The sequence below is a fragment of the Hyaena hyaena genome, unplaced genomic scaffold (genome assembly GCF_003009895.1).
Source record: "Hyaena hyaena isolate Hyena2069 unplaced genomic scaffold, ASM300989v1 scaffold_63, whole genome shotgun sequence".
Lineage (NCBI taxonomy): Eukaryota > Metazoa > Chordata > Mammalia > Carnivora > Hyaenidae > Hyaena > Hyaena hyaena.
In genome coordinates this window covers 2060469-2086981 of record NW_024080695.1, presented here as the reverse complement: position 1 = coordinate 2086981, position 26513 = coordinate 2060469, and the positions used below count along the sequence as shown (strand labels likewise).

General features: G+C 57.7%; 1 protein-coding gene across 1 annotated transcript; it reads left to right on the top strand.

Annotated features, from left to right (window-relative positions):
* The first annotated feature begins 810 nt into the window (after positions 1-810).
* On the top strand, positions 811-26312 carry TRMT44 (tRNA methyltransferase 44 homolog). Its single transcript, XM_039232085.1, has 11 exons — positions 811-1419; positions 2196-2319; positions 4562-4781; positions 6486-6554; positions 7309-7416; positions 9004-9075; positions 13840-13946; positions 14988-15171; positions 17052-17460; positions 19527-19643; positions 24490-26312. Exons 1-11 carry the CDS (start codon positions 831-833, stop codon positions 24726-24728), a joined length of 2238 nt encoding a protein of 745 aa, XP_039088016.1. The 5' UTR covers positions 811-830; the 3' UTR covers positions 24729-26312.
* Positions 26313-26513: the final 201 nt, after the last annotated feature.

Here is a 26513-nt window from a genome sequence, read left to right as displayed (position 1 = left end):
CATGGCCGGAAGTGCAATTTCTCTGCCGTTCCGAGCAAACTCGTTTTGCTAGTAAAATAGCTGGCTATTTAGTCTTTTTTTTTTTAATTTTTTAATGTTTTATTTCTAGGAGAGAGAGAGACAAAACGTGAGCAGGGGAGGGTCAGAGAGAGAGGGAGACACAAAATTTGAAACAGGCTCCAGGCTCTGAGCTGTCAGCACAGAGCCCGACACGGGGCTCGAACCCACGAACCGGGAGATCATGACCTGAGCTGAAGTTGGACGCTTAACCGACTGAGCCCCCCAGGCGCCCCTATTTATTCTTTTAAGGTTGATCATTCAGTAACCATGAAAATCAGCTACAGGATCCAGGGCTCAAAGGGACCGCGTGAACGGGTGCGTCGATGAGGTCCCGTCCCCGCTTGATGCCTCACTGAACCCCACGGAAACGGGTGCGTGCTCTTGTCTCCGGAAATCACACGCTTTGGCTTGGGGTTCGCTTCTTCTGGGTTCTGAGCAGAAGACAGACTCTGCAGCGAAGGGCAAAATGCCAACAGAGGGACTAAGGCACCGAGAGAATGAGGACTTTCCGGGCGTTTTGGTGATTGCATAGACGCTGCAGACTGTGCTGGAGACGCGGGCCCTCCTGGGCGGGGCCCGCCCCGCCGAGTCCTCCCGGGGACCCGCCGCCCCCAGCAGCCCGGGTGCGGCCGCCGGCGCGAGGCGCGTGCCCGCAGCTCGCCCCCGCGCGCTCCCGGCGGCTCCGGCGCCCCGCCCCGTGACGTCACAGGCCGCGCCGCCCGGGTCGTCATCGCAGCGCGCCGCCGCCGAGGGCCAGGCGCGGGTGGGTCATGGCTGAGGTGGGCCGGGCAGCGGTGCGCGACCCCGGGGAGCTGCTCCCGGGGGGCTTCTGGGCGGCGGTGGCCGTGTGGCTGGAGAGGCCGCAGGTGGCCAACAAGCGGCTGTGTGGCGTCCGCCTGGAGGCCTGCCGGGGCGCCGCCCTGCCCCGGGTGTCGCCCCGCGGTCGCAGGCCCCACACGGGCCCGGAGCCGGAGGAACCGGCCGCGGCCGGACGGGGTCTGCGCTCCCCCGAGGGGGCCCCGGGTCGCGGGCCCGAGGAGTCCCAGCACCGGCGGCAGCAGGCGGAGGGCCCCGGGGAAGCAGCCGCGGCGCCCCTGCTCGCAGGGGGTCCCGGGCAGCCCGACAGGGCCGCAGTCGGGGCGGGCGACCTCGCTGCCTGGGATCTGGATGCTCTCTGGGACGGTCTGTCCCGAAGCCTCGCGGGCGGCAGCCACGAGCTGCTGGGCTTCGTCACCGGGGCCCGGGCGGCGTCGCGGCCAGAGGCGCCGAGCGAGCTCGAGGTGGTTCTCAGAACCGTCATCCCGAAAACAAGCGCGCATTGCCCGCTTGCGGCTCTGAGGAGAGAGATCGTCGTGCGAGGTAGGCGTTTCCGGGGGCGGGAGGTGCGGGGGATCCAGGCGGGCGCCAGTCGAGCGCAAGGAGAGGCCGATTTTAGTTAAACAAGCATTGTTGCAGTAGGGAGAGGTGTCGGCCGAATGAGCTCCACCTCATTTCTGCAGATTTGTGCGAGGTGACCGGCGTTTGAAAGGGAGAGGGAGGGAGTAGGGAGGTGGTGGGGGCTCGCAGAGTGAGAGAAGTGAAAAGTAGCGAGAGACAGAGGATTAGTGTGAGTTCGGGCCCCTGAGGCCTTCAGATGGAGACTTCAGCGTCCCCAGATTGGCTTCTGCGCAGGGGGGAGGTGGTGCTCCTCTACAAGGTGTGCTGGTTGTTGTTGCTTTTTAAGTTTATTTATTTTTGAAAAAGAGACAGAGCATGGGGAGGGGCAGAGAGAGAGAGGGAGACACAGAATCTGAAACAGGCTCCAGGCTCTGCGCTGTCAGCACAGAGCCCAACACGGGGCTCAAACTCATGAACCACAAGATCATGACCTGAGCTGAAGTCGGAGGCTCAACGGACTGAGCCCCCCAGGTGCCCAGGACTTCTGGTGTTAGGAGCGTGTCTTACCTGGCGTGCAGGCTCGGGATGCAGCAGTGGGCAGGACGTTTGAGCTCGTCTGTCCTCCTGGGCGCTGCAGGGAATAGAGGGGGGAAAAGCCCTGGGAGAGCGGAAGCCTGCTGACTTATTACTGTTTTTATTAACGCTTCTGATAAAATTCAAACGAGTTTAATTCATTATCCCTGTCTTTCTCCCCCCAGATGTCCTGAGCGGAGCTGTAACGTTTTTACCTCTGGAAGAAGACGACAAAGGGAGTGTGAAGGTTGAGACCAGCAACGTGTATCAGATCCGGCTCAGCCGGAGCGAAGAAGACGAAGAAGAGTGGTAAGAACTGAAGACTGGATGCCTCTTCCCTCGCTTTTTGGTTTCACTCGAATGTTCGCAAAGCTGCAGGGATCGGGGCCCTGCAGGAACCGAAGGGGGCTACCGCGTGGGGATGATTCCTGTTTCTGGTTGGCCTTTCTGCCACGTGACTGTTCTCTTGGCCCTGGGCGTGTGCGGGGTGTGGTCACCACCTGGCTGAGTCTGTTCTTTATGTTCTGTGAAGCCTTGATCACTGGTAGCACCTGGTTTTAGTGTCCAATTCATAGAACCGCAAATCCTTTTGTTATTTTATTTCTTACAACTTGGAAAGGGGCAGAGAGTACAAGCTTCCTTTTTAACTTCCTGCGAGGCTCTCACATGGTTTGGATGTAGCGGGTATTGGGTGGTGCTTATCACAAAAGTAGTACTTGAGTAGTTCCATGTGGCTGGGCCCGCCCAGCAAGTGTGAAATGCGGTGTGCTTCTATTTGGTGACAGAGTCAGAGGAAGGATAAAGTCACCTGCGACCCTGCCGCCACTGTTTTCCTGAGAGCCACATCTGGAAAGTACAGATACTTCCCAGAACAGCCTTGGGGATCGGGTCTGTTTAATCACACTGGGCTTTGCACACGGCTCTGTGGAGAGCAGAGGAGTACAGGGGGCAGAGCCTGGTTTTGCAGTCAGAAAGGCCTGGGTTTCCCCACTAGCAGTGCAACCTTGGGTATGTCGCTTCAGAGGCCCCCAGTTTTCCGTCTGTGAAAGGGGTTCAATAATTCTTGAACCTCTGAGGAGGGGCCTAGGCTTCCTAGGGACTTATTGTAGGCAGAGAAGTTCGATGGGAATACTTAGGGCCCCAGTGAAGCCTCTTTGAATTGTCTGGACCTGGCCCCAGGCCCTTTCCTCAGCCGGAGCAGGCACTTTGGGGGAAGCCTTGTCCCCCATGGCGGTCGCCTGGGGGGCACTGATGGCACAGCTATTAGGTGAGCCGTGAAGGCATCTGCTCGGCCTGTCCTGAGAGCACTGGCCCAGCCCTAGCAGTGCCCAGCATATTCGACGCATCCTAGCCACCACCTTTGCTGACATCCTGAGGTCTCAGACTCGGCTGCCTGCTCCCCGTCTTTCCAGGTTGGCGTTTCCTGTCCTTTCCCCATTGGGTGGCTGTCCCTTACGTCCCCTTGGGCACTGGGACCAGACACTGAGCACCAGTTAAATGGGGATTGGCTGGGCCGCCACACGTGCTCCCCAGCGGCACCTCTCTTCGTGGCAGTGTTGACGTGTGCCCACCGTGTGCTCAGCGCTGGGCAGAGCGGGGAGTGGTCTCGTGGGGGGAGGGGGAGCGACAGCTTGAGTCCTGCCCAGGCTTTGGCCCCGTCGTGACCTCACACGGGTGCGTCTGTCAGTGGGGAATCGGTGCCTCTTACTTGTGTCCCTCCGGTGCACTTGGCAAAAAGCCTGCAAGTCGTTGCACCCGCTGGAGCGACTGGCCACTTGCCCTTGCCCCCTACATGCCCACCCCAGCCCTGCCTTTCTCATCCGGCTTCCTGTGCTTCTGCTGCTACTTAGGGGCCGCTGTGCGCCGCCGCCCTCCGTAGCCTCTCTCTGCCTGACCCGCTTGCTACCATCCCCTTTGTTGTGCTGCCGGCAGTGCGGCCTCAGGGCATTGTGAGCTCCTGCCGCTGTGTTCAACAACACTGTGTTCAACACGCTGACGAGGAGGGCCTGCTCTGCGGCCTGGGGTGGGGGGGTCACCACACACAGGAGCTGCCGGCTGGCCCGGGCCCGAGACACACGGAGAAAGTGAACCTCTGAGCTGCACGGGGACTGTGCATGTCCTCAACTTTGTGACTGAGCGCTCAGCTTTTAGCCAGTGAGTCTTTGTGACCAGTTTGCTCGCATTTGAGTTGCACATGTGAGAACGTCTAAGATCAGAACGGGAGGAGAATCCGTAGATGTTGGGAAGCTGGCTAATCGTAGGTGAGGCAGGCGGTAAGGGGCTTTGTCGGTCGTCGGGCCTTCCGATGGGCTTCATGGGCGGGTAAATGTGTCTTTAACTGTGTTTGCAAGAGAAGAATTCTCTATGCTTCTAAAAAAATGCATTTTTCTCCTTTTGATGAAAGTTCTGCAACTAGTTCCAGATTTTTGGGTTTCAGGTCAAATTGTTGGTAATTATAGCCGTGTTAACGTGCTCTTTTCTTTGGGTAAGTGTTTAGCCTAAAAAGAATTGAAACCAGCTTTGCTTATTCATATTTCTCTTATTTTTAAAGGTTCATATCTATTTTAATTTTCTGTCCAGAGAGATGGCATTCAGATGGAAGTGTTTACCCCACGCCCGCCTGGCTGGGAGAGGAGCTGCCGGCCAAGCTGGCCAGGTGGTCTGTCGAGAGCAGGAAGAGTGTATTTAGAAGCACCCTGTCCCTCATCCCCATTGTCAAGTACAGCAAGACTTACCAGACGCTCAAGGACAAATACAAAGGCATGGTCAAGGTAACTCGGAGGAAAACCTTTGTGATTCCCTTTGTTTCGATGGGTGACACTGACCAAACATTGGCAGGTTAAGTCACCTCTCCAGTAGATCTTCTAGTTTATCAAGGCGCAGCCATCACGTCAGAACGTACCCACTTCTGGGCCCCCGCGGCAGGCTGTACTTTGACGTTTGTACGTTTGCAAGCTGCAGAAATAGCCACAGATGTATCACGGAGAAGGACCTTTCTTCAGCGCATTGCTCATTTTCCTTTGAGCAAATAGAAGGGAATATTTAATTGAAAATATGGGGCGCCTGGGTGGCTTAGTCGGTTAAGCGTCTGACTTTCGCTTAGATCATGATCTCGCAGTTCGTGGGTTCAAGCCCCGCGTCAGGCTCTGTGCTGACTGCCAGCTCGGAGCCTGGAGCCTGTTTCAGTCTGTGACTCCCTCTCTCTCTGACCCTCCCCTGCTCACGCTGTCTCTCTTCTCTCTCTCTTTCCTAGAAATAAAAATATTTAAAAAAAAAAGAGAAAATAATTGAACATTAGTTACTAAATTGCCACATTTCCTTAGGATGTGCTTAAGGACGTTTAAGGAAAATATATAAAAACTTAAAGTACAAAAGCATATATTTTTAGAATAGAGAGAAATTTCAGAACATGTCCCTTGTTTCACGTGTAAGATATAAAAAGAAGGTAGCAGCAGACCTGTGCTCATGCCCAGAGGAAGAAATAAAGCGTTACTAATGGGGCTGAACTTCTTTTGTACCCTTGCCAGGCACAGCCCTCTTCCTGGAAGGAACCGCAGTCTATCATTTCTATATGTGGCTTTTTGCCAGCTGCCTGTGGTCATGTAACAGAGCACCCTGCAGGTCAGAGGCCGGAGGCAGTGACCCTTCGTTCCTGCTGACGTCTGTGGTCCTAGCCTGGCCGGCCTAAACTGGGGCCCTCCTCTTCCAGATGCTGGTCTGTGAGCCCTTCGTTATCTCACTCACTGTTCAGTTCCTTCAGGAAAGGGCTTCTATTATTCAACCCTTTAAAATTGTCCTTGGTGACCTAGTCCGACCTGCCTAATCTGCCATGACTGGAAACAGAACTCAGAACACAGCGGAACGTGTAACCTTGGCATTGGTTTGCCCTCCCCTGCCAGATAACCTCTGCACGTTGCTGGTTTCGATGATGGGGTGTCACGCCCGTGCAGCTGGTGTTGCTCAGCCTGCAGCACCTGATGGTTGTCCTGGGTGGCGGCTGAGGCTTCCTCTTTAGGCTTTCTCCCTGCTCTTACAGATAGGGAGACGGGGACCAGCTGACAGCCAGTCACCATCAGACCACAGGGCTAGAGCTCTGGCCTCCTGACCTTTTTTCTCTCCTTGCCCATCATGTTCGTTTTCCTCATCTACATAAACGATGGGGACAGGATAGCTGAGAGCTTTCCCCTAAAGTTCTGCTGCCTCATCTGAATGTCTTACATATGTCATTGTTGTTGCAAAGGGCTGCCTTGGATGGCATTGCCCTTGATGGGTCCTAACATAGTAAAAGCTTCCTGTATCTTGGTGCACATCTCTTTTGCAAGAGAGTGATTGTGAGTGTCTGCCTTTGGAATGAGCTTATTTCTTAAGTTTTACTTCCTGATGACTTAGACTCGTGCCTTACGGGTTACTTTAAGGATAGGGAAATGGCTGGGTGCTGGGGCAACGATTTACCTCTGCTCTTGACGGTTTCTCAGGTGTGGCCTGAAGTAACTGATCCTGAAAAGTTCGTGTATGAGGATGTGGCTATTGCAGCCTACCTGCTGGTAAGCACCGGTGTCATCATCTCCGCTCCAATGGGTCGGGGGAAAGTTGCTCCTGGCAGAAGCAATCAGCAGGGAACAGCATGTATCGAATCTCTAACTTGGGTGTCCAGTGCTTGCTATGTTGGAAACACTCATTGCTGTGAAATGAGTCTGGTGGCGAAGCTGAGCACAGGAGCTCCAGGCTAATAGGTGCTTGCTTGCTTGACCGTCGCCATGGCCACGCTGGGTGGCTCTTGCTGCTGGGGGCCCCACGTGATAGGCACTTGCTCTCTGGTCCTGGATCTTTCCTTAGCTAGCTCGCCAGCTCCAAAGTTTGGGTGTGCCCTTTGACGTAACGGTCTTGATTTTAGACTAGATAATTTCCAGTTCCGTTTCCTCTGTGATTCTCCTCGCCTTTTTATAAGTAGCATATTTGCTTTGATTATCGAAGTAAGTAGTCTTGAAGAACGTAGAGAAGGCGTGAGGACGCCGACAATAATCTGAAAAGTTCTCGCCCAGAGATGGCCACGTTAATGTGGACTCTTGATGGAAGACGAAGCTTCGATACCCCCCAGCATCAGGCGAGCGCAGGGGCCCACACCCCTTCGGTTCCCTCTGCCCACCTGCCCAACACCTGCGCAGAAGCCCAGGCCACAGACCTGGCCTCTCCACCGGGTCTGGAAACGCTATCTGTGATCCCACGGAGGGCTTGTGTCTGAATTGTTCTTGGAGTGAATGCATAACTGATTTTTTTTTTTTTTTTTTTTTTACTTAGATTCTGTGGGAAGAAGAGAGAGCTGAGCGGGGCTTGACAGCCAAGCAGTCCTTTGTTGACTTAGGATGTGGAAATGGTCTCCTGGTACACATCCTGAGCACCGAGGGGGTAAGTGCACTCCCCTAGCCGCTTCTAGCTCCTTTTCTGAGGTCTCTTCTCATCCATCACAAGGGTCCTTGGGCTCTTTCTCTGCTGGTACAAGCGGATCCAGAGTCTGCCTGGCCGTTGGACTCGTGACTGAGTGGAGCCGGTGGCCGTTGTGCCGCGTAGCACAGGGCTCGCAGGCGTGCGTGGGTGCGCCTGGAGAACGACAGAGGCCACAGCATGGTGGTGTCCGCCGTCAGGTGCTTCTCTGGGAAACCTGCCGTCAAGGTGTCAAGGCCCTGTAAGGGGATGAAAGGCAAGGTGGATTCTGCCCTGCAGAAGCTTAAGTCCGTTCGGAGGACACTTTCTCCGCTGTGATGTGACGTTTCCGTATGGGGTCTCGCACCGTTATTGGATCCGTGAAGTAAAGACAGGAAGTGTTTAGAATAGCTCCTGTCGCTGGGGGCTGTTCCGTGTTAGTGCGAGCCACCACCTGCCTGGCTGGTGTCAGCCTCCTGCGGAGTCGCCGTCACTCGTTACCTTAGTGCGGCAGCGTCGGGCTCCGTCACGGGGACCCTGGGTGATTTCTTTCTTTTTTTTTAGTGTTTATTTCTAAGAGCAAGAGAGACTGAGTGTGAGCAGGGGAGGGGCAGAGAGAGAGGGAGACACAGAATCTGAAGCAGGTTCCATGCTGTCAGCACAGAGCCCGATGCGGGGCTCCACCTCGTGAACCGCGAGATCACGACCTGAGCTGAAGTCGGAAGGTTAACCGTTGAGCCACCCGGGCGCCCCTCCGCTGATTTCCTCTGAAGGTCGCGTTGTGTCCTGTGTCAGAGATGTTCTGTCCACAGTTGGGGGAACTTGAACCGGGGCTGTTACAGTGCACTTTTAACAGCTTTATAAGAAGACGAGTTCAGGACGCCTGGGTGGCTTTGTTGGTTAAGCATTTGACTCTTAATTTCAGCTCAGGTCATGATCTTGCGGTTTGTAAGTTAGTTCAATCCCCATGTCGGGCTCTGCGCTGACAGCTTGGAGCCTGCTTGGGGTGCCCTTTAATTAATGAGAATTCTCTATAAATAAATAAATACTCTATACATAAGTAAATAAATAAAGGAAAACTGAGTTTGTAACAGCTGTACGCGAGTTGTCTGGAATGTCGGCACATCAGGTGGTGGCCTGCAGGCTGGTGGTGAGGAGGATGGGGTGCCTTATGCATCCCCATCTCCCCGGGGAGCTGGTGGGCATGGGCACGGTATACGGAGGACTGGCCTTGTCTGCCAGCAGGCTAGAGGGGCAGATGTGCTGGGGCCTGCACTTGACTCTGGGCTGCGAGCTGGCTCCTGGGGCAGGGGCCCTGGACATGTTTCCACTCCTTGACTCCATTTCCCTTCATGAAGACACCTGGTGACCCTCAGTGGAGTGCAAGTCCTTAACCTGTGTCTTGCAGGGCCGCGAGTGTCTGCTTAGATCGCTGGGAAGCCGCTGGGGCTGACCGTGAAGGTTAAGGGTCTCGGGCTTCACACTGGTGGCAGTGCCTGCAGAGTTTGATTTGTTCTCTCCGATTCATACTACAGTGCTGATGTTGACCTTTGATCTCTGAAATTATTTCAGCACCCAGGCAGAGGGATCGATGTCCGAAGGAGGAAGATCTGGGACATGTATGGACCGCAGACCTGCTTAGAGGTACTGGCTTTGTCTGTTCGTTTGAGCCCACAGGGCTGTCCCGTCCGTGGTGACCCTTGTTTTACGCATGTGCCAGGTGCGGACCTTTCCAGGTGCCTTGTGCGTGTTAACCAGTCCTACACAGGCCCAGGCGTCGATCCCCTGCCGTCCCCACCACCCCCGGGGCAGGGCACACGCATCACTCGTCTCGTCTCCTGTTCTTGACCATGTTTTCAGCTGATGGGTTACGTTACTTAGATCTTAGTCCATAAATCTTAGTCCACTTGAACCTGTCACGGGCTGAACTTTGAAAAGGTTTTGATGACAGTGTCATAATGGTTTTCAGAAAGGTTTTTCTTCAGACAGTTTCATTTCAGGAAGAATTTTGCCATAAGACACCACTCAGGAAAACAGGAGGAAAGACTAGAGATTTGCATATTTACCAAATATCTGAGTGCCTTCTACCTGCCAGGCAGTCTCAGTGCTGAGACGCAAGAGTGACAGAATGCTGCCTGCTGCCCTCATGGGGGTGGGGGCGCCCCCAGGTGGACTGTGGGTGCAGGGCGCTAGGTGAGAGGTGTGGAGTGTAGTGGCCCCCTGGGGAGGGCAGGAGGCAGGAAGTCCGGGAGGGAAGGTGGAATGCAGCCGGGCTGCGGGGCCACGGACAGGGCGGCACAGTTGCTCTGAGCCCGTGACCATGGGGCCAAGGTGGACCCAAGTCACTCCCGCCTCGCTCTGGAGTAGCTCACTCGCCCTGCTGTGGTCAGAGAGGAATGTGTCCCTGAGGGAGAAGGTGACCGGCCGCATCAGGTCTGGTGTCCAGTGCGGATGGTGTTGGGGTCTGGTCGAAGTCTCCAGGCCGCCCTGCGGGCACTCAGCAGCAGGGTCCACGCCCACGGCTCTATCCCCTCCCTGCCCCCCCCCCCCCAGCTGCCCAGTGTCCGCTCAGCCACCCCAGGTGCCTCAAGACCTTTGTCCTGGAGTTCAGTGCAGGGGTGCAGAGGGCAGAGCGCCAACCAGGCTGGCTCTTTGTGTGTGGTTTCCAGGGACGAGCCTGGGCCCCCAGGGCTCCTGAGCCCGGCCGTTACTCTTTCCGCCTCCCACCCGGCCCCACTGCCCTCGGAGACAGACCTCTGCTCTGTTGTTCCTTCTGCAAATAGAAAATAAAACTGACCGTTTCTGTATTTTCTCTCTGCCATAAGTTACTTTCTTTTGAAGTTAAGGATGATATTGCAAAAAATACCGCAAGAAATAAAAAAGATTAGTGGAGGGAAGTTCATTGTAGCCTTTGCTCATGTCTTCGTTGTGTATTTGTTTTGCTTTGTAATATAGGAATTGGTACTTGCGTATACGTTCACACATCATCATAGGTTAAAACGTTGAGAAAACCCTCAGGCTTGAAGAGAGTCGGTGAGCCAGGCGACGGGCTGGGGGCCTGCGGACACCCACGTGTAACATGCGCCACCTGTGCCCTGGGTGACGTCTGGCACCCGGTTTGGTGGTGGCGATGTGCAGGGCAGCAGGGTACGCGGTCGGTCTCAGGATCCCCTGGGTCCCCGTGTTGTGTGAGAAAGCAGAGTAATTCTTCAGGTAAGAAGTTCAGATGGCAGCTGAACAGGCCCTCTGTTTAGTCATTGACCCGAGGGCAGAGCTGGCTTGTGCGAGGTACCCCGTGGAGAACAGGAAGAAGGTTCTAGTTCTATACTTGAGGGTCCCCGGCCCTCTGACTCTTCTGTGGAGGGGAAATCCCTGCCCCAGCCCACTCATTCCAGGCCTGCTGAGAAGGTTCTGGGCTCTCATCTCGTGTGGATTGTCCAGCAACACCTGGACCGGCAGCGGTGGTGTGGGGCCCGCCGGCTCTCGCGGGCAGCACGAGGGAGGGCGCGGCCCACTGTGCCCTTACCCCTGCTGCGGGGCCACGGCCAGACCCGGGCACGTGCTCGTGGGCCAGGACGTGGTGCTTGTCTGTGCCCTGGCACGTGAGTGAGTGCCGTGAGCAGGGGCAGTCTGTACGGCTGCCAGGCGTGAGTTTAAGCGCTAGTTTAAAAAAATTTTTTTAATGTTCATTTATTTTTGAGAGAAAGAGTGCTAGTGAGAGAGGGTCAGAGAGACAGGGAGACATAGAACCCAAAGCAGCTCCAGGCTCCGGGCTGTCAGCACAGAGCCCCATGTGGGCCTCGAACACGAACCGTGAGATCGTGACCTGAGCCGAAGTCGGACGCTTAACTGACTGAGCCCCCAGGTGCCCCAAAAACACCAGTGTTTTTTTTGTTTTTGTTTTTTACAAATAGTTTATTGTTAAGTTGGTTTCCATATAACACCCAGTGCTCATCCCCACAAGTGCCCTTCTCCATGCCCATCTCCCCCCACCACACACCCCCTTCAGTCCTCAGTTTGTTCTCAGCATTCAAGAGTCTCTCATGGTTTGCCTCCCTCCCTCTCCCCCACTCTTTCCCCCCTTCTTCTCCCCCACGGTCCTCCGTTAAGTTCCTCCTAATCCTCCCATACGTGCAAACATATGGTATTTGTCCTTCTCTGCCTGACTTATTTCGCTCAGCATAACACCCTCAAAGTCCATGTTGCTATACATGGCCAGATTTCATTCTTTCTCATTGCCATGTAGTATTCCATCGTATAGATAAACCACATCTTCTTGATCCGTTCGTCAGTGGATGGACACTTAGGCTCTTTCCATGTTTTAGCTATTGTTGAGAGTGCTGCTATGAACATTGGGGTCCATGTGCCCCTATGCACCAGCACTCCTGAATCCCTTGGGTAAATTCCTAGCAGTGCTACTGCTTAAATTTTTGAGGAACCTCCACACTGTTTTCCAGAGGGGCTGCACCAGTTTACATGCCCACCAACAGTGTAGGAGGGGGCCCGTTTCTCCACGTCCTCGCCAGCATCTAGAGTCCTCTGATTTGCTCATTTTAGCCACTCTGACCAGCGTGAGGTGGTATCTCAGTGTGGCTTTGATTTGTATTTCCCTGATGAGGAGGGATGCTGAGCATCGTTTCATGTGTCTGTTGGCCATCTGGATGTCCTCTTTGGAGAAGTGTCTGTTCATGTCTTCTGCCCATTTCTTCACTGGGTTGTTTGTTTTCGGGTGTGGAGTTTGGTGAGTTCCTTATAGATTTTGGATACTAGCCTTTTATCTGATATATCATTTGGAACTATCTTCTCCTCTTCTGTCGGTTGCCTATTAGTTTTATTGATTGTTTCATTTGCCGTGCAGAAGCTTTTAATCTTGATGAGGTTCCAATAGTTTATTTTTGCTCTTGATTCTTTTGCTTTTGGGGATGTGTCAAGTAAGAAATTGCTGCGGTTGAGGTCAAGGAGGTTGTTTCCTGCTTTCTCCTCTAGGGTTTTGATGGTTTCCTGTCTCATATTCAGGTCCTTTATCCATTCTGAGTTTATTTTTGCAAAAACATTGGTTTTAAATGACGTATTGTGAAGATCGCGAAGTGTCTGAATCTCGTTAAGACGCTATGTAGGAGATCTGCTACAATTTGCTGGGTTCAGAATGTTGATGCAACAGGCAGGGCCTTGCCATCTGACGCGCTGTTGGCCCGGCTGTGATGCTGGCTGTGTGAACTGCAGATCATGTGCTCGTTAATGCAGGCCGTTTAAAGAGAACTAGACAAATTTAAGTCTGCATTGGTCTTTCCTGATTTTAAATTGCGCAGACACCCGTTGAGCTGTCCTGCTTTCAGTGTTTTCATATATGTGTAAATAGAATCACAGATGCTTATTCAAGAATCAGAAAGATGGTAGAATTTACGTCTACTTTTGAGTACATAACGTCCACAAAGGGCTTGGGGTTCTGTTGTCGTAAGGAACGGCCTTGGACGGAAGTGTCCTCCGGTCTTCCTGCTTTGTTCTGATCAGGGAGTAGCAGGTGTGCTTACTTCCCTCAGTGGGGGAGGGGGTTATTCTTCAGTTTTAAAATTAAGAGGATTTTGAGTGGTTGTATGTATCCATTTTCCTTCCAGCTCTTACCAACAGACCCGGTCTCGGGGCCTGACTCGCATCATCTGTGATGGCCTGCTGCTTAGCCGAAAGAACAGGGTGTTTACATAGAGTTCCTAAGTCATAAAGTGAAGCTGTTCTCAGCTTAATTACAGGAGTTCTCAGAATGGTTGACCTGCCTGCTTAGTGAGATTTTCCTTGGCGTCTGAGCGTTTGTAGAAGGTAATCTCGTAATAGAAGGTGTATTGTTACCACCTAAACTGCGGCGGGGTTCCTGGCCTCACCCTCAGGTTCGTAGGGGTGCCGCAGCGCGCGCACGGGCCCGGGGTTGGGGGTGCCTTGTGTCACATAGCAGATCAGCCTCAGGCCGCTCGCCGCCTCCTACCTGCTCCGTCTGCCCAGGTGGAGGCCGCTCCATCTCCCGTGGCTCCTGTGTACGTTTGTAGAGAAGTGCATTCTGTTAGAAGCTTATTTAAATTTATTTTGAGAGGGAGAGAGAGCAGAGGAGGGGCAGAAAGAGAGAGAGGGTCCCCCGCAGGCCCCACGCTGTCAGCGCAGAGCCCGACTCAGGCTCTGTGTCATGAACCGTGAGATCATGACCTGAGCCGCCCAGGCGCCCTGAGAAGCACATTTTTCAGGATCCAAAAGAGATGAGTCACCAGCATTTTTAGTTTCTCAAGTCACGATGCTGCACTCATGCCCCTGGGCGGACACCCGTGCCTGTGAGGCCCCGGGGCTGAGCTTCCTGGGGGCTTCACCTCAGTAGCTCTGTGCTGCTTTACTGAACACGGGGTTTTATTTGTGTGTTTCTTTTAGGAAGGCGCAATCACACCCGGTGATAAGACCCTTTTCCCGGACGTTGACTGGGTGATTGGTAACCACTGTGATGAACTGACGCCATGGATACCTGTCATCGCAGCCAGGTGCATGGGGACGGATTTTGTTGCCTGAGCCTCGGCGTCCAAAGCTAGTCCTTGCGGCCGTCGAGCACTGAAGACGCAGCTGGTTCAAGCTGTGGAAATGATAATGTGCCGAACGTACTGGGCCAGGACGAGAGTCTAACTGCTTTTTTTTTTTTAATGTTTATTTATTTTTGAGAGAGAGACAGAGCGTGAGCAGGAGAGGGGCAGAGAGGGGGTAACAGGATCTGAAGCAGCTCCAGGCTCCGAGCTGTGAGCACAGAGCCCTATGTGGGGCTCGAACCCAGGAACCATGAGATCATGACCTGAGCCGAAGTCAGACACTCAACCGACTGAGCCACTCAGGCACTCCGTCTAACTGCTTGATTTTACTGCTTAAAATATGGTTAGAAAACACAAAGGTGCACCTGATTAGTGCTGGTGAAAGGTGGTTGGTTCTGCAGGATTTCTGTCCAGCATTGGGAGACGTCGTGTTTTGGAAGTTTTTGTCTGAGAACAGGAGTGTTGTCTCCAGAGGGAAAACCCACCGACCCCGAGACGCCTCCCGGCAGCACTGGCCTCTCAGAGGGGGCCGTGCCTGTGGCCGTGCCGCTCGGTCAGGCAGGGGCTTTGTGAACTCGCAGGTCACGGTGGTGCCCATATATTTTGTTGCTGCGGCTCCTGATCCCAGTTTCTTCTGAACTGTCCAGCTCTCGGGGGGTAACGTAGGTCCCAGAGCAGTCATAACCTTTGTCGCGGCCGCCCTTAAAATCTCACTCACAGCCGAAATCCCCAAACACTCCGGGCAGGTTTAGTTTCAGTGGATCAGAATAGCTGTGGCGGGACGCGCTCTGTAAAGGTCGTTAGGGTCTGCCTACCTTCCGGAAGGATAGGCTGCGCTGTGTCGCCACCAGAAGTGGAATTAGGGAGAGCCGGGGTGCACTTTCTTGTCTGGGACCCGGTGGGGGGGGGTGCGGCAGATCCTCCTCTTTTGCCCTGATGTGCGATAGCCGTGTGGCCCTGTGCTGAAGTTTTTATTTTGGTTTTTGTGGGTTGTGTTCGAAGGTCTTCCTACCGCTGCTGCTTCTTCGTCCTTCCCTGCTGCTTCTTCGACTTCGTGGGGAGGTACGCGCGGAGGCAGAGCAGCAAGACGCAGTACCGCGAGTACCTGGACTTCGTGGCAGAGGTGGGGCTGGCCTGCGGCTTTCGTGTCGAAGAGGATTGCCTGCGCATTCCCTCCACCAAAAGGGTGCGTCCTGACCACTGGGGTGTCCTTGGTGTCCTCGGTGGGCCGTCGGCCTCTGGGTGGAGGGTCTGGGGCCGTGTCACGGAGCCACAGGGGACCCTGTGGTGTTTGAAAGTGGGAGGGTTCCAGGAGGTGCCTGTGCCTCAGCTGAGATCACAGCATTTCAGTCCCTGGTGGGGTCAGAGGGCTCGCTCTGTCCCTGTGCCGTGCCCTGCCCCCCCCTCCCCCCCTTGGAGGCCTCTGGCCGTTCCTTCTCGGGGCCTGTAGCAGCTTCACAGGAGCCCCGCCCTGGATCCTCATTTCCTTCCCAGAGCAGGCAGCAGCCGGACTTGAGCACAGCGTCCCCAGCTGGTTTGTCTGAGGCTGCATGCTTTGCCTCCCGGGTCCCCCAGGTCCCCGGTCATGGGCTGAACCTGAAGTTCGGTTCCAGCTTCGGAGTGGCTCAGTGTCTCGTTGCGAGCCTCAGTCATCCCGATGTGCCTGCAGTGTGCTGTGCCCAGCAGCCGCTGGCCCTCTCTCGGTCTGTGACAGTGGCGGGCGTGCACCCTGGGACCTGCCAGCGGTCAGGGCGGACTCCGCAGCGTTGCCGCTCGTCCCCTGAGGAAGTGGTGGGAGGTCCTGCTGTCGGTTTCTGTTCATCTCTGAGAACTCCCAGCAGACTCTGCGGCTGTCGGCGGGCTTCTTTCCACCAGCGAAGCACAAAGCCCGTCATAGCCAGGTTATAAGCTTGATGGCTTGACGCGGTAGAAGGGACCAGGGACAGGTTCAGGCGAGCTCTTGGCTCCGGCACATCCTGGGCACATTGCGCTGCATCCCTGTCCTCGTCTGTCCGAGGGGAGGAGAAGCTCTCCTGGGCGCGTCTCGGGGACTAGATAGCACGGTGCCTTCACCGTAGCGCTCCGTGGTGGCCGTGAGGGACCTACGGTGGCCTCAGGTACGTCATTGCTGCCGATGCCGCCACTGCTCACGTCACCGTGAGAGTGTTCTTGAGGACTCCGCTTCGGAGCCACCGTGTGCTTCTCCCAAAGGCCCTCTGCCTTGGCAGGCCCTGGCTGAGGCTGGGGTGGGTCCTGGGTACTGCCAGAATTCGGGTCACGCCGGTGGGTGCCTGACTGGTGGTGGAGATCACGTGCCGGTCCTCGGCCTGTCTGAGCCTCGGCTCCCGTGTTACCCTTGGTTGGGAGCAGACGCAAGGGCACGTGTCCACACAGGGCAGCTCTCCACCAGGCCCGGGTCCCCCCGGCATGCTCATCCTGGCGCAGTTAGATCGCCAGCCCGGGACCACGCCTACAGCGGGTGGCAGAGCTGGAGGGCAGTCAGGGGCGGCTCTCTGGTAATTAGATTCGCTTTCTTTCATTGCCTCTGACCTGGCCTTGCAGCTCATGGCCGGGAGGAGGTCCAGAGAGGCCGGGCCCAGGGCCGTATCGCTCGCCCGGGGGCTCCAGCGCGCAGGCAGCCTTCATCCCATGGGCACGTGCGAGGGCCGACAGTGTGCGGAGTGGACATCCACGCTGTGCCAAGTGCTGCCTCCCCTCACTCTGTCAAGGTCGAGAGAGGGACGTCTCGTTTTGAGAGCTCTGGGTGCCGTCAGAGTCTGCACACGAGGGGGGTGCGCCTGAGGAAGGCTCTCACGAGTGCCGTCTTTGCAGCAGGCACGGCCGTGGGCTCAGTGTGTGTAGACGCGTGACCCGTGTCTGAAAGTCCGAGCCACGAGATCCTTCATGGGCTTTGGCTCTTGGTTTACTTGGGACGTTTATATTGGTGCTTGTTTTTAAAGTAGGCGTTTCTTTCATGATAAACGTCAAAACTTTGAATGTAATTTGCACCGTGGAACGAGAGACTGGCACGGAAGATGCTGACGAGCTGTGGGTTTCCCCCTGCAGGTGTGTGTCATTGGGAGGTGCAGAACGTACCCGCCCGCGGAGGAAGGCTCCATGGATGCGCAGAGGACCCGGTACATCAACAGCAGGCAGGGCTGCCCTGGGGGCCCACCCGGCTGGGAGTCAGTCCTGCCCGGCCCCCAGTCCGCTGCGGCACGTGCGGATCACCCCGATGGGTGCCGAGCCCCGGGTGCTGGGGCTGCCGAGGGCGGGGCGGAGGCGCGGGCCGCCGGACTCTGGCTGTCTGGATTCCAGCCGCGAGAAAAGGCCGAGCGCGTGAGGAATTGTGCCGCCCTCCCGCGAGATTTTGTTAACCGGGTGGTTTTGCAAGTGGCCCATTTGCTGTTGGACAGAGAGCAGTCGCACGCAGGAAGTTCTCCGAACGGGAGTGTGAAGGTCTGGAACCGAGGAGGTGAGTCCCCAGCGCCCGGCTGCGATGTCCTGCTGGGTTCCGGGCAGTGGCTCGGCCCTCCTTTGCGCCCAGCGTAGAATTGTGTGGTCATTTTTAATTACGTGTATTTTGAAGAGACCTTGATGGTAAACAGGCCACCTACATGTTTGTTTAAAAATTTTTCATACAGCTCTTCTTAGCACACAGGACGGCTCCCCTGGAGGATGGAGCCGAGGGCAGATGGTAGTGTTTGGGCCCATAAGTGACCTTTACTGTCGTGTCCAGGCTTCTGGGTGTAGAGCCACTCACCTCCCCTCTGTAGAAATGATCCAGACCGAAGGCAGGGTCCCGAATGCCAGGAGGGCATGCTATCCCCTTGAACATAAGATAGCATTTCAGAGATTTCGTGGTTTGATAAAAGGCGGCTCTCTTTGAAATCCCCCAAACGGCGCAAGTCAGACGTGATAAAAGGAGAGCGCAACACAGGGTTGTTCTCAAGTGGCATTCGGGAGAGTTAGGAACCCAAGTGTGGTTTTTGATGATTTTTGTCAAGTTGTGAAGCCACGCTGCCAGTCAGCACCAGAGGGCGCCGTGGAGCCGCCTGGGTCCCATGGTGCCGGAGACTTGCCTCTGAGATGTTGGTGTCACTGAGGAACCGGAGGAGCCCTGTGGGCGGGGCTCCAGGGAGGAGGCGGGGCCAACCGGCCTCTGTGCTCCTGACGTCCGACGTCCTGCCCGGGGTGCGCTTCATGCCGGCCTCCCTGGCCGCTGTGCAGCCGCTGCATGGCAGCGCCCTGAGGCCTCTCCTCTCCTCTGCGAGTCACCCTACCCTGCTGGCGTCTGATCAGGGGAGCCTCTCTAGGGGTGAGGTGGGGTCCTGGCCAGAGCCCCCAGCCCCGTGGCTGCTGACAGGGCCGGAACTGGGTGCAAGCCAAGGGGCCGTGGGCCGTTGTGTGGGTCGGCACCTCACTTCCCAGTGCGCCCTGCTGAGGCGGGGGCTTCTGGCCAGGGCTCGAAGGGCACGGGGCCACAGCAGGTGGGCAGGAGCCTCAGAGACATCCGGGCAGATCTGGAAACGTGGAGTCTGGCCTTCACACCCCAGGGTAGCCCTGTCCTCTGCTAGGCCCTTTGGGCTTGATTGAGCTCGGGAGGCTCTGGCCTGTGCTGGGGACGGACCCTTGCTGGGCATACTGGTGTGTTCCCGGGCTCTGGGGGGACGGCCGGCGGATCGGTCATCAGATCTGCCGTGCGTTGGAAACACTTGTGGGGCTGGTGCTGCCCCCCCATGGGTCTCAGTGGTCTGCGGCTGGCCTGAGGCCGTCCCTCTGCCCACCCGTCTGCCCTGCGGGAGAAGCATGCTCCGGTGACGTGGATGTGGTCCTTGGCCTCTCAGCCCACAGGTGGTCTTCCCACCTTTCGGTTGCAACTGAAAGCAACCTCTCCAGCCTGCGCTTATGTGACGTGCAAGTGGGTCAGACCCCTGGACCCATGTACCTCAGTCTGGGTCTGCCCTCTGCAGGGCATGGCCGAGGGGGCCCAGGGCAGGCGGAGGTGGTCCCTGCCCACACGCTTGGGTCAAGGCACGCACATGTCTAAGGGTGAACAGCTGGGAGGGAGTAGCACCCGGGAGCGAGTGTGAGGCTGGAGCTGGGAGGGCAGCCCGGGAAGGCTGTCCGGGCCGAGTCCTGCTTGCTCTCGAGTGGCTTTGGGGCAGCTGAGAGGGGTATCCTGAAGGACGGTGGACGCTGGTAGACGGAATCACAGCCACAGGGGGCAGCCTCCCCTGGGCGTGCGGGGCAGGCTGTGCAGGAGTGCCGGGTTTCTGGGGCAGGGGGTGGGGCACCTGCGGAGTCGTTGGGTGGGAGTAGGTGAGCCCCAAAGTGCAGGGCCTGCGGTGGGAGGCCCCTGGCATCCCGGGTGCTGATGGCTCTGCCCACGCGTGGCCTCTGTGACATTTAAGTGATCTCCCAGTCCTTCCTGCTGACGTGCGCGAGGGGCTGGAGCCAACGGAAGGGCCCAGCAGCGAGCCTGTTTCACGGTTTCTGACCGCCTTTTCGTTGGTTCCGGGGAAACCCGGTTGTCAACAGGAAGCCTCTCACTGGCAGAAGTGGCCGCGAAGCTGGACGCGGAGACCCTGCGGAGGCTGAAGCGGGAGTGCGGCGGCCTGCAGACGCTGCTCAGGAACAGCCACCAGGTGTTCGAAGGTAAGGGATTGAGCCTGTGTTTTTTATTCTTTTTTATTTTTGAGAGACAGTGTGTGCACACGAGCGAGAGGGGCAGAGAGAGAGGGAGAGAGTCTTAGCAGGCTCCATACTCAGTGAGGAGAGCCTGAGGCAGGGCTCCATCTCACAACCTGCACCAAAATCAAGAGTCTGATGCTTAACCTTAACTGACTGAATCACCCAGGCGCCCCTCCCCCTGCGTTTCCTGTTAAGGAAAGTTTATGTTAGGGGAATTTGAGATTCCTAGGAGAGTGGGAGAAAGTACTGAGTTCCCCTCTGCCCATGCCCTGTGCCTGCCTGGCGTCTTCACCCGATGGGACGTTAGCCACACCTCCTCTCTGATTCTCTCCGGTCCCATCAGGCACTGCGCCCCCCAGGCCTGGCCTTACCCCCGTCCGGGTGTGCTCACGCCTCACACAGAAGAAAGAGTGAGTCCAGAAGCCTGCTGGCTGGGTGCGCCGGAGGACTTCCTGAGGGGGGGAGGTTGTTAATTGCATTGGCCTTCGGCCTGCAGACTGGAAACATCCCGAGGTCCCCGCTGGGCCCTGGGCAGTTGTGGGGGACCCTGACTCCTGCCTGCTCCCCACCAGCATGCCTGCACTGTGCCCTTGGGGCCAGGCTGTCGCCGCTCCCTGCACCAGGGCTCGGGAGTCCAGGACCGCCAGGAGGGCGAGGGCCTGGGGCCTGTGCTCTTCTTCTCCGTCTGCACAGCAAGGCAGCCACCGTCCCTGCCTCCTGGGGTCTGCGGTCTGATGGGGAGGGGACACGGAACAGGTGTTCACGTGGGTGCCTGGGGCTAAAAGAAGTTCTCTCAGGTAGAGTTCTCTTTAGGTTTTTGTTATTGAGAGAAATAGAGACAGAGCACAAGCAGGGGAGGGGCGGAGGGAGAGGGAGACACAGAATCCAAACCAGGCTCCAGGCTCCGAGCTGTCAGCGCAGAGCTTGACACAGCGCTTGAACGCACGAGCCGTGAGATCATGACCTGAGCCGAAGCCCAACCGACTGCACCCCCGGCGCCCCTATTTAGAGTTGGCAGTGCACATCTATCATCCAGGTGGTTGATGATTTGCTGTGTTTTTTGAAATCTCTTTCCGCCTTTGATCTTCATGGAAGTGTTTCGAGCATGGCGCGGCCTGCCTGCTCTCTCACTAAGTGCCTCGCTGGTGGCTGTGAAGATGGTGGCATCTCTTTCCCCACGCCAAGCCTGCCTGCTTGCTCCCGCCCCCATGCCGGTGCCCTGGCCTCTCTGGTGGCTTAGCCGTAGTTCTGGACCAGAGCTGGGGGTCTTTCCTAAACCGCCTCCCACCCGCCCCACCCAGTCCTGGCTCTCTGGGCTCCCAGGGTCTGCATGTGCTCCGTCACACGGCCTCCTGCATTTGGTCACGTCATCTAGGTAGATCATGAGCTCCCCGTGGATGGGGGCAGTCCGAGGGGCAGCCCGGAGCCCGTCTCTGGATGAAGAAGGGGAAGTGGCCCAGTGAGGAGGGCCCGTTTATCCAACCTCCTCGCAGGGGTAATGATGGGGGGGAGACCATTGCGTCCCGGAGTCCCAATCCGTGCGGTGCTGTCATCACAGGAGGAGAGGGAGGCCCAAGGGCCTTGTGGAGGGATATGGGCAGCTGGCCGAGCCCCAGGACCTGGGCCTGTCCCCACCCCCCAACCTGCATGCTGCCGCGGCTGAGGGTGGTTGGCCGGTGGCTCAGGGCAGGAGGCCACAGCTGACGGAAGCACTTCTGTGCGCTCCCAGCCTAAGGGAGTTGAGTACAGCCACCTTCTCGTCCCTGCCCGCGCATGTACATGCGAGAGCTGGGGCGTGCACAGCCCTCAGACGTGCACATGAGAACTTGGGTGTGTGCACAACCCCTGTGTGCACGTAAGAGCTCGGGTATGCACGGCCCCTATGTGCATGCAGGGAGAGCTTGGGTGTGCACGGCCCCCACATGTGCTTGGGAGAGCTCGGGTGTGCACCGGAGAGCTCAGGTGCGTACACAGCCCCTGTGTATGATGTGAGAGCTCGGGTGTGCACCCCTGCAGTGCCTCTGGGTGGCCTCGTTGCCCTGTGGAGCTGGACTGATTTCATTTAGACCTGACTTGGCTGAGGAAGGGCTCACGATGGCACCAGGCCTCGGAAGCAGAGCCGGAGGCCCCGTATTTGAGGTGGGTGCAAACGCTGAGGCCTGCGGCTGGCAGCGCCCATTGAGGGGCAGAGAAGCCGGGAGGGGGCGGCCTTCCCGAGCAGGCGGTTACTATGCAGGCTGCTCGGGTGGCTGCCTGGAATCTGGTCTCTAGTTCACAAGGCTTTTCTCGATTAAAATGCTCACTGTAACCGGGCAGGGCCGCTCTGTTTTTGCCAGCGCCTTATTTTGTTTGACTTTGTGAAATCGTATCTTTTTTTTTTCACATTATAAATATGCATGTGGGCCATCACTTTCTGTGTGGTTGACGTTGGGGGGCGTGTTTATTTTTGGAAATACTTCTGAGTAGGCGGCTCTGGGGCTGAGCTCTGAGTACACACTCTGCCTGCAGTCACACAGAAAATATGCACTGAAGCTGCGTTTATCTCTCAGGGCGTTTTATTGTATTTTTTTGAGGGTGTTTGAAATCTTAGTGGCTGGTCTCCAGTCGTGTTTACAGGATCCAGGGGTGGGATCGACTTCCAAGGCCCTCAGTTACTCCCACGCAGGCACCATGGCAGGAAGCCACCTCTTTGGGGTGGTGTGCAGGGTGCAGGCCTGGTGCGTGCTGGGGTCAGGGGTCAGAGCAGCCCACCGGGGTGGCACGGGGGCGGCAGCGGCTGAGCAGTCCGTGCCCGTGGTGCCTTCCATCCCTGTGCCAGCCGCGTTGAACTTGTGGCCGCAGCTGAACTCTGGGGACTTGCTCCGAGTCTCGAATGTTGAGGCTGGACTGGCAGCCCCGGGGCACGTCTGATCAGGGTCTGAGCCCGGGGCCCTGCTCGGGTAGATGGCCCACAGTGACTTTCGGGGACCGTCTACAACCAGTTCCCCAGGGCACTTTGGTGAAGGCAGCGTCTGCTGTGAGAAGGGGGGACGGCTGGACCCGCAGGTCATGTGCCGTGTTCAACTGGTCCTCGGGAGTGTAACTCGGGGAGGGAACAGACGTCAGAGAAGTGAACTCGGGTGGCACGGACCTTGTTCCTGTGATTCCAGTGTTGAATCGGGAGCGTATGTATGTCTGTGGGGAGAGCCCCTGGCGGTCTGGCCTGGCAGCTGCAGCCTGCCAGCGCGGGCGCACCCAGAACGGGAGGGGGTGTCAGGGGCCGCCCTGGGTCCCGGGATGTCGGGGCCCATCCTCTGTCATTAGTGCTCACTCCTCGGGCCTTAGAAATCCTGGCGCCTCGGAGGCCTCCTAGCTCGTGACCCCACTGTGGAGGGCCTGCAGGGAGCCAGCCTGTCCTCGGGGAGAGACCCCTGTGGAGGTGGGGTCCGTCCCCAGCTTTGCCCCCCCCCCCGCCCCAGGTTGCTCTTGAACACATCCGGGCCTGTGGGCCCTGCTGAGGGCTCCTTGCCTTTTGGGGTGCACGCCTGGTGGGAGTCTCGCCTCAGGCTCCTTTGGGACACGCTTTGGGGCCGCAGCGTCTGGCAGTGGGGCACCTGGTGGCTCCTGGTGATGGTTCCCGACCTGAGCTCCCACACGGAGGCCGGGGTCAGCCCTGCGGGGAGCAGGCAGGAGGCCGGCTCCAAGGAGGGGACAGTCGTGCTGGCCCCGTGTAGGTGCCCTTGACCGCCCGTGCCCGAGGCACCCCCCGCAGCCCCTTTCTCTGGTTAAAGGGAAAATGGCTTCTACACGGCAGTCCGCGAGGACATACTGCCATCACGCGCAGTGATCTGAGAGCAAGTCCCGCCTTCCGTCAGTGCTCTCACGCCCTCGTTAGCAGTCGGAGATCCGGTTTTGTTCAGGAAGTCTCCGTTCCCCCCGAGCTGTTCTGTCCACAGCTGGTCTCCATGTCCAGGGAGCCCGGGCGGCCTTAGCCACTTTGGGCAGGTTTCCCTGGAGTTGCTGGCGTCCGGGGTGAAAGCGGGTTGAAAGCCTGTGGCGAGTCTCGCCCGAGTTGGGGTGACCAGCTCAGGGGGCAGCTTAGTGGGGGGCCCGGTAGGCCCCTGGGGTCTTGCCCCCCCCCCCCCCCCCCCCCAGCGCTCCAGGCTGGCCTCTGACTCCCTGTTGATGTGGTCGCTCTCCCCCAACCCACCGTGTCCCCCACCTGCTGTCCCCCCACCTGCCGTGTCCCCCCTGCCATCTCCCCACCTGCTGGTGGGGGCTCTGGTTATGGGGGTGCCAGCAAACCCTCCTCTTCGCCTGCCTGGAAGGACCTTGCTCATTTGCTCTGACCAGAGGCGGGGCTCTCGGGACAGGTGGCCATGCAGGTCCTGAACTTGTGCTCTCACGCCATGGGCTCCCAGCCGTGGGCTCCCAGCCCTCGGCCTCCTTCCCCACAGGCCCCTCCTGCTGCTGTCCCCACCGCGCATCCCCGTGGTCACGTCCTGGGTCTTGTGACAGCACGCCCTCAGCTTCCCTACACCTCTTCACCCCTGCCCTGGTGACCCCTGCCCCCGCTGGCCCCTGCCCCCGGTGACCCCTGCAGGCTCCCCCGCCTCCTCACTCCCCACCCCTCACTGGGCCCTGCCTCCATGCTCCCCTTCAGGCTGCACTGCTGGCGTCGGGCGGGGCTGCCCGGCTGGAGATCCCCGTGCCTGGGCTCCTCTCTGCTGGGGCGCCGCTGCCCCGAGTCGGGCTCCACAGCTCCCTGCGAGTTGGTGCACTTGGAGGGTGACGCCTGGGCCGTGTCTCTCTCTCTCTGTCTGAACCGCAGTTCTGAACGGGCGAGTTCACATCCGCGACTGGAGGCAGGAGCAGCTACGGAAGCAACAGCGGCCAGAAGCGAAGGAAGCCAAGCGCCGGCTGTTCTCAGAAGCCTTCAAGACGCGCGCCTGCTGGTTTTTCAGCCACCACCCTGATGGCTGTGCCCTGCCCTCGGACTGCTGCCCGTTTGCCCACGGGCCGGAGGAGCTGCGGCCGGCCCGGATGCCCAGGAGGAAGCAGGTTCTGTGACGCAGGCCCGGCAAGGGGGCCGGGGCGCGGGGACAGCAGGCCGGGCTGGCTGGGTCGGTGGCCTCGGGTTTCCGCCAGAGCGTGACCTTCTGTGACACACACTCACGCCGCTGCGGTGTCCAAGCCCTCGGTCTGCGTTGTGAGCAAGGTCACCCCTAACCGGCCAGCCTGTACCTCGGGGAGAGCGCCCGGAGTTCTGGTCGCATCTCCTAGTTCTGGGGGCGGGGGACGTGCCCGGGCCGCCCGGCCCTCTCAGGGGCCCGCTTCCCGCTCGCCTGGCCCCGTGAGAACGGCCTGCCCCAGGGAGCGCCACCCTCCCACCGCCTCCCCCTGCCCTGGGAATCTGGCCACCGGGGCCATCGCCACGCTGGCGTTCTGGGAGAGCTGTTGCACTCGGATGTGCAGGTCACTTTCGTTACGGAGAATAAGAAATGCCCCTAATCTCCTCAGCTGCGTCACTCTCTGTGACGTGAAAAAGAAAATCCTAAGTAACACACAGTGAGGCCGGAAAACAGATTTATCACAGAGGCCAAAACCGCCCGCCCGCCCGCCTCTACTAGGTCGCCTCCCTCTGAGTGCTGTTCGTCATTCCTTTGATTCTGGGGAGGAATCCAGTGTCCTTGTGTTTAACACTGTTTTCGGTTTCACGTGAAAGGCCACGTCTCTACACACTGTCCGGCCTGTCGGCAAGGGCACCGTGCACGCACCCTGGGGCCTTTCGTCATGTGGCTGTTCTTGGTTCACTCGTGACGATGACAGTAAATTCCTCCCTTTCCCCGAGCCGTGTCTCAGCGTGGCACAGCCCCAGGAGTGCCAGCCTGCAGGGGCGAGGGGCGAGGGGAGCAGCCGGTGGGCCTGGGGGCTGTGTCGTTTCCCGCCCCAGGCTCTCCCCGCATGAGGCTTCTGGGTGGCGCCCCGCGGGCTCTGATGGGCTTGGCCGGTGCGAGGAGCCCCCTTCTGCCGCTTCTGCAGGGCGTGCCAGCCTGGTGTGGGCAGCCGCGCCTGGCTGAGCGGAAGGAGAAGGGCCCGGGTTCCCAATGCTGGCGCCGCAGCCTCCCCGCCTCCGGCCTCCATCACCAAGATGAGTGCCTTCCTCAGCGTGAGGCCAGCGAGTTGAGGTTTCCGTTAACTCTCTGCCCAGCACGTGTGGGATGATTCCCATCGGGACAAGCCCTCTGGCCTCCCCGCTGTGGGATCAGGCCTGGGGCAGCCCCCCTTTCCCTCCCCTCAAAAGGGGAGCACCTCCTTACAGGGAGGTTTGAAGGGGGACTCCTTGCACAAGTCAGGTGCTCCACCAGCTGAGCCCCCGACACCCCCAGATGGTTTCCATCCTAACTAGTCTCTGAGCGGTTGGTGTGTCTCCCGTTGCAGCCAGGTACTGTTAATCCTGTTCAGTGACCCGAGTTCTTCTGAAATTTCAGATACTATGGTTTTGTTCTTACAAGTAACTTCTTCTGAAATGTATTTTTTCAGCCTTTATCAGTTAGATTTAAAGTCCTTTTTGGGGAGCCCGGGGGGCTCAGTCAGTGGGGCATCTGACTTCGGCTCAGGTCATGATGTCTCGGTCTATGAGTTCAAGCCCTGCATCGGGCTCTCTGCTGACAGCCCGGAGCCTGGAGCTGCTTCAGATTCTGTGCTTTTCTCTCTCTCTCTCTCTCAAATAAACATGAAAAATATTAAAATCCAAATCCTCTTTTGCCAGCCCAACATTTGGGTCGTCTGTGGGTCTGTTTTTATTGACTGTTTCTTCTCTTGACCACGAGTCACATTTTCCTGTTTCTCATG

Excerpts from the sequence above, each read along its gene's own strand:
- TRMT44 (XM_039232085.1), top strand. The coding sequence starts at position 831 with ATGGCTGAGGTGGGCCGGGCAGCGGTGCGCGACCCCGGGGAGCTGCTC. Across the intron at positions 13,947-14,987 it reads ATACCTGTCATCGCAGCCAG|GTCTTCCTACCGCTGCTGCT; the intron begins GTGCATGGGGAC and ends TTGTGTTCGAAG. Across the intron at positions 17,461-19,526 it reads GAAGGTCTGGAACCGAGGAG|GAAGCCTCTCACTGGCAGAA; the intron begins GTGAGTCCCCAG and ends GGTTGTCAACAG.